Raw genomic sequence first — 11,142 nt, 5'->3', positions numbered from 1 at the left:
CTAAAGAGGGCCCAATAATAAAATGTCCAAATTTTAACTTGATCCAGAAGACCTGGGAAGCCCTCAACAGATGCAAAGCTGGGGTTTGACATGATCAAGTTTGCCTTTCAGACAGATTGCTCTGGGGATGCTCTGGATAGGAGAAAGCCAGGAAGATGGGTTGAGAGAGTTTATGCAGCAATCCAGGTGAGAGATGATTAAAGTCTGAACAAGGGCAATGGTAGTAATAATGGAGGGAACTGAAAATAAGACATAGTAAAGATGCAGAATTCACATGACCTCATGACTTATTAGACATCAGACTAGGCAGGGGTCCTCAAATTTTTTAAACAGGGGGCCAGTTCACTGTCCCTCAGACCGTTGGAGGGCCGGACTATAGTTTAAAAAAAACTATGAACAAATTCCTATGCACACTGCACATATCTTATTTTGAAGTAAAAAAACAAAACGGGAACAAACACAATATTTGTATTTGCATGTGGCCCGCGGGCCATAGTTTGAAGACCCCTGGACTAGTGGAAGGCTATAGGATGAGTCCCATTATTCTGCCTTGGGTGACTGGAATGATGGCGGTAGCATCCTGGGATGAAATCTTGGGGGGAAATGGTAATTACAGGTTGGTGGGTTGAGTGTGAGTTTCCTGAGATTCAACTACATGAAGGGTTTCAGAGTCAGTTTAGTAAATGGATCTGGATTTCAGAAGAGAGATCTTAGATCGAGAGAGAATTGAGAATCTTTTTGTTAGTAAATGTATCATGAGTTTGGCTAAAATCACTCAGGAAAAGTGTACAGAGAAGGATGAGCAGGGAACCTAGTGCTGAGCTTTGAGAATCAACATTTAAGGTGTGCTAAGAGGATAGAGCTATATGGTTAAATACTGTGGTCATACTAAGGTCAAGAAAGAGTTTAGCAGCAGGGGGCAGAAGAGTGGCATGGAGTTTTAAAAAGGAGAGAAAAAGGGGGAAAGGGAAATGCTGGTTTAATTTGAAGGGGGAGGGTGGTGGGGTCTGTGGCTTAATGATATTGCTTGGACTATGTATTGTCCCTGGGGCCCCAACAGACCATACAAATCTCTCCACTCCAAAATAAGCAATTTATTGCTCCACCAACATTTTTACAAACAATTTCCCAAGTAAATACAATTTCTTCTCAAAATAATTTTATGGAATAAAGACAAATGTTCACCAATTATGGCTACACCCCCTCAAGAAAAGATTTAATCCTCTGCAATTTCTTCCTCCCAATTCTGAGGCCCAAAAAGATATCAGTTTTTGGGTCAAAGGCATCAAAGAGAGAAGAAGGCAAAATTTGGAGCTGTCTTTAAGGCAAGAACCACTTCTTTTCTTTTGGTCCAGATACTCTCCTTCAGCTTCTTATGACCATTATTTTCACAGATGTCTCCTCCTTTTGCAACCCAAGGCCAATAAAAGACTCTTCCTAAATCCCCCAGACAAACCAGAGCAGGGTGCCTGAATGGGACTGTTTGTGTGGGGCTCTAGCAAGATTAATCGTTGTTCTGAGTATGGAAAACAGGACCCCGAGTCAGGTTCTTAGGTTCTGGGTTTTTTTCCCCCTTCCTCACACTGCCCCTTTTTGCCCACTACTTCCACATTTGCTTGTCTGGACTAAAACTTCGAAGAGTTGATAGCAGGGAGGCCTAAAGTCACTTTTTTCCTGAAATGCTGCAACTCTGACGGATATCTGGGAGCTCTTTCTTTACCTTTCTTTGCCTTACCTGGGCACCGCCTGCTAGGGGATGAAGAGGCTGAGCCCTGGAGTGAGAGTGGAAGCAGGTTTCTGCTGCTTTCCCAGGGTAACTAAGCCCTCCTTACTAAGTTAGGTGAAAACAAGGGAGGAAGAGCAGTGACTGATTCCTTTGGGGTTTCCCTAAAGCTCTCTACTTTTTATGAGTAATGTTTTTCCTGGGCCACTTGGACTTCATAAACATGCCAGAAGTGATGAGGGGCCCAAAGCCCTGTTTATGGGAGAACGCGTAGGCAGAACGTCGAGAGCCTGTCATTTTCAGTTTACTCCGGACTGGGTATGTCAGTGGATGTCTCAAGCCATGAATTGTGTCAAAAACCTATAGCCAGAGCAGGGGGACAGGGTTTTTATCCACAGAGGCAAAGGCAAAGAGGGTCATGAATTGAATGATATCTCAGTAGATTCCCCGTTTCACTCACCTTATCCACACTTAAGGGCCATAATAGTGGTTTGAGAAACTGGTACCCAAGGGCTGGCAACACACAGAGGACCACGCTGAGGACAATACTCAGCCACAGTTGTGGCACAGTCAGAGTGTTCTTTGCCACACCTGCAAACAATGAGCCAGGAGGGGAAAGGCTGAACCAGAGCATAGAGGAAGGGGCTGTCAGCCAGAACTTAGATACCTCTGCAGTCCAAAGAAGGAAGTTACTGATTTGGAGACAGTTTAGTCTCCTCAGAAATAATATAAATGCAAAAGAATTGCAGTGAGGTCCTTTTTACAGCCAAAGTCACTGTGAATCCACATGCCTTTGTCTCCCTCTAAAGGCTGGGCAGGACAGGGGAGTTGGAGGTAGCTTATAGGAATCATAGAGCGTTGGACTGGACACAAAAGTGGGATAGAGGACTTTTTTCGGGGGAGGGGGATGAATGGCTTGATAGAAGTGGGAGCCAGCTATATCTACATATATACTCTCCCTGTCCTCATCAGAGTGAAGAGGAAAGAAGGGAAATTCATATGGGAGACAATAAGGCAGGATGCCACAGTGAAAAGAATACTGGACTGGGAACCAGGAGACCTAGATTTGAGTCATTTAAAATTTAAAAACCTTCAGTCTCTAAAACGGTGCTAATAATTCTTGCTCTGACTACCTCAGAGGATGCTTGCAAAGATCAAATTAGATAAGAAATTAAAAATGTCTTAAAACTCTATAAGGTAAAATATTTCCTCTAGCTAGATTCTGAGTCCATTTAGGGCAACGGCCATGTCTGGTTCCTATCTATCTCTGCGGAGCCTAGCACATAGTAATAGCTGCTCAGTAAACATTTATTAACCTCCCCCCTCCCCTTGCCACACACTGGACAGAGCCTTACCTAGGAATTGGAAGATATTGGGTAATATTACGCACAAGCCATCATCACTGTACAGGAAGAGTAAGATGCAAAAGTAGAAACCCAGGCTACCCCAGGTGAATAAGTGGTTTATCATCGTCCAGTAGGTTGTCTCCAGGGCAATCTGAAAAACACCCTCTTATGTGCAATATTCTATAACCTGGGACCTATCAGCCACTTCCATTCTCCAATTCTATAATAGAGGATTCTCCCTTCCCACCTTCCCTCCTTGCTTCCCTCCCTCTCTTCCAGACAGTCTCCCCATCCAATGCCCTTACCCCCACCACTACCGTCCACACCTGCATTGTGACCACCCAAAGCAAGGAGGTCTGCACTATCAGGGAGAAGGATTGGTAGTCAGAGATTTCCTTCCCATCACTGCGCACTGAGTTGAAAATGGTACCCATAGGTATAAAGAACAGCACGAAGGAACTGTAGATCCCATGTACTAAACACTTCAAAAATTCCTTCTTGTTGAAATAGAGGTTGAGTTGGCCTGGCTCATACAGCTCTGGGAAGCGTAGGCTCCATGTTTCATTCACATCCTGGAAACACCAGAAGGTAAGGAGGAAGGCTCAGGAAGGTCCCATCTCCATCAGAGTAGAGGCTTCTCCCCACACTGAATCTGCTGCCAGCTGCCTAGGAGCTTCCTCATGGATTACTTGAGAAGTGGGACCAGAGGACAGATCAGTGACTACAGATACTGCTTGAAGTCCTACTCTCTAGGCAAGGATCTAGGTGGTGGAAGAAAGCTAGGAGAAGGTCAAGACGGTGGGAAGGACCTAGAGCAGTGATGGCGAACCTTTTGAGCTCGGCGTGTCAGCATTTTGAAAAACCCTAACCTAACTCTGGTGCTGTGTCACATATAGGAATTTTTTGATATTTGCAACCATAGTAAAACAAAGACTTACATTTTTGATACTTATTTTATATATTTAAATGCCATTTAACAAAGAAAAATCAACCAAAAAAATGAGTTCGTGTGTCACCTCTGACAAGCGTGTCATAGGTTCGCCATCACTGACCTAGAAGCACTGAGGATTGGGGACTTTAAGAAAGGAGACAATTAGGATTGGGATAGCTGGAAGGGAGGACTGGATCTTGGGGTGGGGGAGGCAGTTGGGATACGAGTCCCCAGTTTTAAGTGTTCCAGTGGGAGGAGAGGGGGAAGCCAACGGGGACCAGAGAGTTGATTGGAGGTACCCATGTTCTGTGATGCCTCTCACCTTCCCATGGCTACTGGTGACTCAGGTAAGAGGATTCTCTACATGGATGACATTGGATCATCCTCTTCTCCTAAATCTGAAACTCTGGGTAACAAAGCTTGGGGCTTGTTTTGAGAGGTTGTGGATCCCTAAATTAGACCACTGAAGCTAGTTAGGACTGCTGAGTGACCCAACTCATTCCTCTTGCTGCTCTGAGGCTGGCAGCTACGTCATGGAGAATTTTCCTTCCTACCCTGCTGGAGAACCATGCTCCCATGATGTCCTCTTTCAGCTACTTTATTTCTCTTTGGAGACTCCTTTTCTATTCTATGTGCCCAGGACTGGAGGTTGAGGGAGAAGAAGAGAGAGAAGTAGGGTACCAGGACCTCCAATGCCCAGGGTATTTCTGACAGGGACAGATGGCTCCCTTGGGCTGACTTCCTACAATTCAAAGGTATCATACCCATACTTCCATGCTTAGCTTTCAAGAACCCTCATCTAGGCCTCCCTGCATTGGTTTATCTCCTTATCTCTGTATGGGTCTCTCCTCTCTTAAAGTCCCTTGCTTTACCTAGTCCTGCCCCAATGACTCTATTTCCTTTCACTACTTTGGTACATACTCAAATTATTGTACAGCACAATTTCCATGTTACTCTCTACAAAGATAAAATGAACACAAGAAAGCTTGGATTTCTAAAACTGATGATTAATCTATGTGGAGGAGGATTCTCTACCCCATGATACCTCTCCAGTGATAAGCCCCCTTCCTTGCTCTGGAAATTATTCCATTTACACTTGACTTTGTAGAGCTCAGCTCTTTCTGTCCTCCTCACTCTTGGGAATATTCCTCAAGGGCCCAGGGGCTTCATCTCTGACTAAAGGCTTGCTGCTAGTCTTACCTGGTCAAATAGACTCAAGCCCAAGACAGGGAGGCAGGTGTAGACCAGGTTGTAGAAAGTGATAAACCAGGTATCATAAACTGTCTGGAAGGACACCAAGGAGATTTCTTAGATTCTACTCTTCTCCAAAGTCCCAGCGCCACCGCCCAGATCACAGGCAGCCCTTACTCGCCACCCCTCCCCCCAATGATCCATCACTACACTAATTTAGAGCAGGATTTGAATTTCAGAAATCTGAGATGGCTGACTCCAGTCTCTACTGGTCCTACTCTACCTAGAACTCTGGCTACCAGACTGAGGCAAGGCTATATCAAGCTTGTTTGTGGCCAACCTTCTGAGGTTGATTTGGACCAACCCTGCCATGACCTGCACTGCCTCCTCCCTGCACAGAAAGGATCCAGAGGGTGCTAGGGAATGCTAGTTATACCCCTCAGGAATGTAAACCTTTGGGCTTTTTTCTTTATCTGCTTTATGGCATTCAGTAGCTTCTATAACACTGGACACTTTCTAACATTGGCAAGCAGGATAACCTGCTGCTAGGTGCTCCATCCTAGGGCCTAGAGAGGGCTCCTTTCCTTACTAGCCACAAGAGGTCAGCAGCAACACATACATGCACATACCTACACCTCCCACAAACCAGACCTGCTTTGTTAAACACTGCAGGTACACAAGTCTCCTACTGTCTGCTGACTAGTCCTTTTCTCCTGGAGTCTAAGGCAACAGAGGTAGTAGGGATCTCCCAAGAGAATTGTTCCGGAGGTTGTTTCTCTTGGGAATCTTTGAGAGACTCCTGAGTAGAAATGCCAGGTGTAGATGGTGCCTAGCAACAGGCAAAACTACAAGCCCTTGCACATCCACTCCCTTAACTATTAACCCCTGGAGATGACATCTAGCCTTCAGCTGTGTTTCAGTTTCAGAGCCAGAAAAGTAGCAAAACCAGATGCTATGGCTGACATCAGGACCAGCTGCATGACTAATGACCCCCCTCTGCTCTGGTGATGACCAATCAGTGGAGACCATGACGCGGAGGAGACACACCTGGAAAGCTGGTGAATCCACCTCCAGATAAAAGCCCTCAGGATGGAGGACCCAGTGGGGCTCTCTCTCTGGAGCACACCCAAGCCCTGCCCTTCCCCTCTCCCCCCAGGTGCTCCAAGAGCCCTTCTTTTGCCTCTATAACTTGATCCTGAACCCATTTCTTCTACGGCTCACTACTGCTACCTCTGAGATGTTCCAAATAAACTGTCTCTTACAGTTTTAAAAAAATCATTAGAACAAAAATAGTGTGTGGGTTTTTTTGGATTTTTTTTGAGGGGGTTCTGGGGTTGGGGAAGGAGAAATAAAGGGAAGCTGTGTTTCCAAGTATGGCTATAGGTAAACACCATAACCAGCCTGCTGGCAAGACCCAGGGGCCTCTTGAGGCTTAGCCTGTTCCATAAAGATTACTTTGAATGCTTAAAAAAATAGGAAGGAAGAAAGAAAAACTCCCATTACATATGTTTGGAAACTCTAGGTCTCTGTCAGGAAAAAGTTGAAAATATGGGAGAATTCTGAAGGTAGGAGTCAAGGCCAAATCAGAGCCAGGCCAGATAAATTAGGGCTTGGAAATCTAAGGTTAAGTGTAGGGTTCGGAGATGGGATGGGCATGGGTGAGGAGCTTTACAGATGGATGGCAGCATGTCAGACATTTGGTCTCTGGAGGAGAAAAAGTCTGAGCTGGCTGAAGTGGGGGTGACAGGGCAGACCCAGTTTACCAAAGTGGGGAATACCACCTGACCTCCTACCTGTGCCGAGAACCCGTTGTAGAAGGAATACCAGAAGTGCAGCAGAGTGAAGGCAAAGTTTTTGTAAAAGAAGTAGCTGAGAAACTTGCACATGCGATTATAGGACCAGCGGCCGTGGACCAAGAGTAGACGCTGGAGATAGTGGAACTGGCAGAAGGTGAAGTCGCTGTTGAGCACGGCCTGCATTCCCTCCTGGCCACTGATACCGACCCCAATGTGGGCAGCTGCAAAAGAAACCCCAGAAGCTTCTCAGTCACAGAAGTTGAAAGTGTAACAGGAAGGCTGAGGTCGTGTTGTACAAATCCCTTATTTTACATTTGGAAAACAGTTAGACCAGCTCAAAATGGCACTCAGTTGAGCCTTTTCTCCTTAGTGGACTGCCCCACAAGTCAGAAAACAGCTCCTTCATCTGCACTGTTTTGGATGCTGCTGCTCAAGAATGCCTGTCATGCCTAGTTTTAGAAATGGTCTTGAATGGTTTTTGCACCTACTATAGCCATCCGGGCTCTGTCTTACTGTACAGATGTTGAGGTCAACATTTCTTCATATCTCCTGAAGCCACTTAAATCAATTAGAAATGCAGGATGGATGCCAATCTAACACAATATTTAATTATCTGAATTTATCTAAGCAGCTAAAATCCAACTGTTGGGAGGAATAAGTGATCTATTACTTTGTTACTGTTCTTCAGGAAGTCTAAGGTGACTTTTTCTGGGTAAAGAAGATAACATGGAAGTTCCTAAAACTTTTTAATTAGTCTGCTGTAGTGTAGGTCAAATTCATTGATTTTTCTGGCACAAAACTATTGCATTGCTTAATGGATAATTAAAAACTCTAAGGTCCTAAAAAACAGATACGTTCTAGAAACTGGGGGAGAGAGAAAGAACACTTCCTAGTGGAGTATCTGCTAATGTTTCCTGTATGGAGGGAGGCTGGGCTGGAGTACCTCAAGATGCTGTCCATATCGCACAGAACTACAAGCTGCTGGAGGCTAACAACATTCAGCTGAAACGAAAACCAGTTTCAGCCATCTGTTTCTATTGGTCCAAAGTACCAGTGAGTCTGCTCTTCTCTTCCAGCCAGAGGAGTCAGGGCAAGCTCTCTACAACACTGCCTTAGGGTGGAAAAGATCCCTGCATTGGGCCGCACAGTTAATTCCATGGTTGGGCGGCCTGTCTTCAGCCTAATTTGCTCAGGCCTAAAGCCTTCAAAAAAGGAACAGATTATGACTTCTGTCCAGAGGTCCTTTCTGTGGGCTTTGATGCCATCTCAGAAAGATAGTGTGGTAGTAGCACAGCCTGTTCTGTGTATATATGCATGGTTTCTTGTGGGAGCTGTGTGTATCTATATGTGTATAAGTGTTAAGGAAATGAATCTAAATGTGCATACATACCTCTGGGTATGGGCTGATGTATATATGTGTAAATAAATGGGAATGCAGGTATAGAGGAGCATGAATGTAGTTGAAAAACAGTACCAATGTACAATATATATGATATACAGGAGTGTAAGCCAGTAACACAGTGTCACTCAGATCAGTTTTGCCAATAGAGGAAGGAAAGGGCAAGCCTGGGGGCTCACATGCCTTTGATCATGCTGACGTCATTGGCCCCATCCCCGATGGCCAGTGTCACCACCTTCTTGTACTTCTTCACCAGCTCCACCACCTGGGCCTTCTGAAGGGGTGTCATCCGGCAGCAGATCACCCCCTTGCACATGCATGCTGCTCGCAGCAGTTTCAACTCCAGGTTCCCTTCTAGAGCACAGGCCTGCAGCACCAGGGCACACACACATTTCAGGCTGCCCAAAAAGGTTCTCAGGACAGGACCTTCCTAGGACCCTCCCCTCCCCTCCATACTCTCCTGTACTACAGAGAGAGGTCAGGTACACCTGTTTCCAAGGTGCTCTACTCCCAAGGGTTCTAGGCACCCTCACATCTGACCCTGCCTCCAGCAGGAAACCAGTCAGGGTCTCACTGGGTCTCATCAGTTGACTGGGCTATAAAGCCAAATTTCTTTTTGGAGGACCTGGTTCTGCTCACTTCCCCCATCCCGCTAAGTGACAGGCCACATCAGTAGTAAAGAATTTGGATAAGGAAGGAATGTGCTCTTGGCTTTTCCCCCCTCATTATTCCTGCCCAGAGAAGGCTTGAGAAAGGTGCTTGTCAGGCAAGGGCACCTGAAAGGAGGGGGAATGGGGTGACTCGTGGGTCTTGAAATTTCCCTGAAGTGGGCTGGTCCTAGGAAACAAGTCCCCTGGGGGAAGAGAACAGATCTGTAGCTCTGTGTTGCCCACCAGACTGTAGCCATGGATGACCAAGCCATAGTTGCCACTGGGCTCCTCCTCAGGTATCCTGAAGGGCATTTTGGGCTTCGTGGCAAGGTAACTGTTTATTGGGTCTGAATCCAGTAGAGACTCAGGTTTCATCTTGTACAATGCTGACCTGAAAACCAAGAGGAGTGGTCAGTGTCTGACCTGAAGCCCCAGAACTTAGGAAGGAAAATGTGCCCCAGAGTGAAAGTGGGCAAGATGGACATAGAACCTCTGAAAAGCACCAGCCAGGACATCCGACTTGAGACCTGCCACTGCCTTAGGTCCCTGACCATTCATTCACACACCACACTTCACCTCCCCACCCTACTCCCACACTTCAGCCTCTTGAACCCTGTGCTTATTCACAAAATTCTCTCAAATACTTTAGGTTTTTTGTTTTTCCCTTCCTCCATTTCTCTTCTATTCCTTCTGGTAGTGTGGGGGTCATACTGGGTGAGGAGGTGGGTGGGAACTCTTGGGAACTCCAGGGACAGGCTGTGGCAGCTCTCTGATCTATACCTGAGTTCTTTTTCAACAGTCTCATCATCCTTGCCTTCCACGAAAAGCAGCCCATCCATATCATCCTCAAATAGGTTAGAGGCATAGGCAATGTTCACAGCAGTCTCTGCAGGGAAGGGGGAACACAGGTCACACTTTGACTAGAACAGGGTGTTTTCACAGTATACAGTTACACAGACACTAACAGTGGGCTACAGACAGGGCCCATTTGTCGACATTTGCCATGGATGCAAAGTGCATTTTTCACGAGTCAGCGGAGACCATACTCAAACATACACAGAAGACTGTCTACTTTAGGTAGAGACTTTGAGTTACTTATTGATAACTAGAATTATTCTGGCTTAGCCTTTTCTACAAAGCCTTCCCGTTTCTTAAAGCAATTGCAGTTTGTATCCACTTCTCCAAGCAATCAGGATACAGAACTGTGCACATTTCTATGCTGGATTTTATGAGAGACTGAGATATTTAGGTTGTAGTCTTTCCTTTACATCAATAAATCTGAAATTCAGAATAAATTCATACTAAAGAAAAAAATTAAGTCCTGAACCCTGGCTGAAAGTGGTATTAATAGTCAGAGGAGAGTTGCAATTGTCAGAAAAACTTTCTTGAAGAAAGGCTTTGAGGATGAATAAGACTTGTCTACGGGAAGAAAAACATTTCAAATGGGGAAACAATTCCAACAGAGGCGCTAGAGGAAAATTCGTTTGTTTTGGGACATATTGGAGATGATGGTCGCATTAGGATGGAGATTAAGGATGTGTAGGCAACAGATTATCAAGGTCTGCAGGGCCAGACAGTGGAGTCCAACTACCATGTCGAGCCACTGTAGGGACATGAGCAGAGGAGTAACATCATAAAAGTAGAATGTTTTAGGTTGTTTGTAGGTTATACTAAAATGAATAAGGGCAAGAAACAGAGACCAGTTCAGAAGTTTTTGCAGAAGTTCAGCCAGCAGGGGACAAAGGCTGAACTAGGGTGGTGATAAAGCCAAGAGGATTTTCAGAGGAACTGATGAGACATGGTGAGAGAATGAATCTTTGGAAAAACAGAGAGGGTATAGTCAAAGACAACTCCAGAATTTTTAGCTTGTGAGCTCCTGGATGACAGACAGCTGTGTCCTCTGCCTAATACAGCAACTAGCATAAAGTATGTAGTTAGCAAATTGTATGTAAAACTGGAATTGTCCTAATAGACTTGACCTGGGTTATAAGGTATTTCAAATAAATGAATAAGAAAAAAACAACAGGAAGAAATGGCTAAGGTGGATAGGGGACATGATTGGTCAGGTGAGGTACTCCCCTTTACCTTGCTTATCTCCAGTTAAAA

At 45.4% G+C, this 11,142-nt stretch overlaps 1 protein-coding gene across 1 annotated transcript; it reads right to left on the bottom strand.

Moving 5' to 3' along the window:
* Window positions 1-1,075: 1,075 nt before the first annotated feature.
* On the bottom strand, window positions 1,076-10,333 carry LOC308528144 (phospholipid-transporting ATPase FetA-like). The gene is made up of 5 exons (XM_081103681.1): window positions 8,570-10,333; window positions 6,985-7,208; window positions 3,079-3,220; window positions 2,184-2,314; window positions 1,076-2,083 (listed from the first exon to the last, which is right to left on the bottom strand). The coding sequence occupies exons 1-5, from the start codon at window positions 8,700-8,702 to the stop codon at window positions 1,898-1,900; spliced, it is 816 nt and encodes a 271-aa protein (XP_080959807.1). The 5' UTR covers window positions 8,703-10,333; the 3' UTR covers window positions 1,076-1,897.
* Window positions 10,334-11,142: the final 809 nt, after the last annotated feature.

The sequence above is a fragment of the Myotis nattereri genome, assembly GCF_964212035.1.
Source record: "Myotis nattereri genome assembly, chromosome: 12".
Classification (NCBI taxonomy): Eukaryota; Metazoa; Chordata; class Mammalia; order Chiroptera; family Vespertilionidae; genus Myotis; species Myotis nattereri.
Note: the sequence above shows the minus strand (reverse complement) of the source record. Positions and strands in the feature narration are given on the sequence as shown.

Bases quoted from the DNA above. Each gene is read 5' to 3' on its own strand.
- LOC308528144 (XM_081103681.1), bottom strand. From the start codon at position 8,702: ATGTGCAAGGGGGTGATCTGCTGCCGGATGACACCCCTTCAGAAGGCC. The intron at 3,221-6,984 runs GTAGGAGGTCAG...GGTGTTTTTCAG, and splicing joins ACAACGGGTTCTCGGCACAG to ATTGCCCTGGAGACAACCTA. The intron at 2,084-2,183 runs GTGAGTGAAACG...CTCTGGCTATAG, and splicing joins GGCCCTTAAGTGTGGATAAG to GTTTTTGACACAATTCATGG.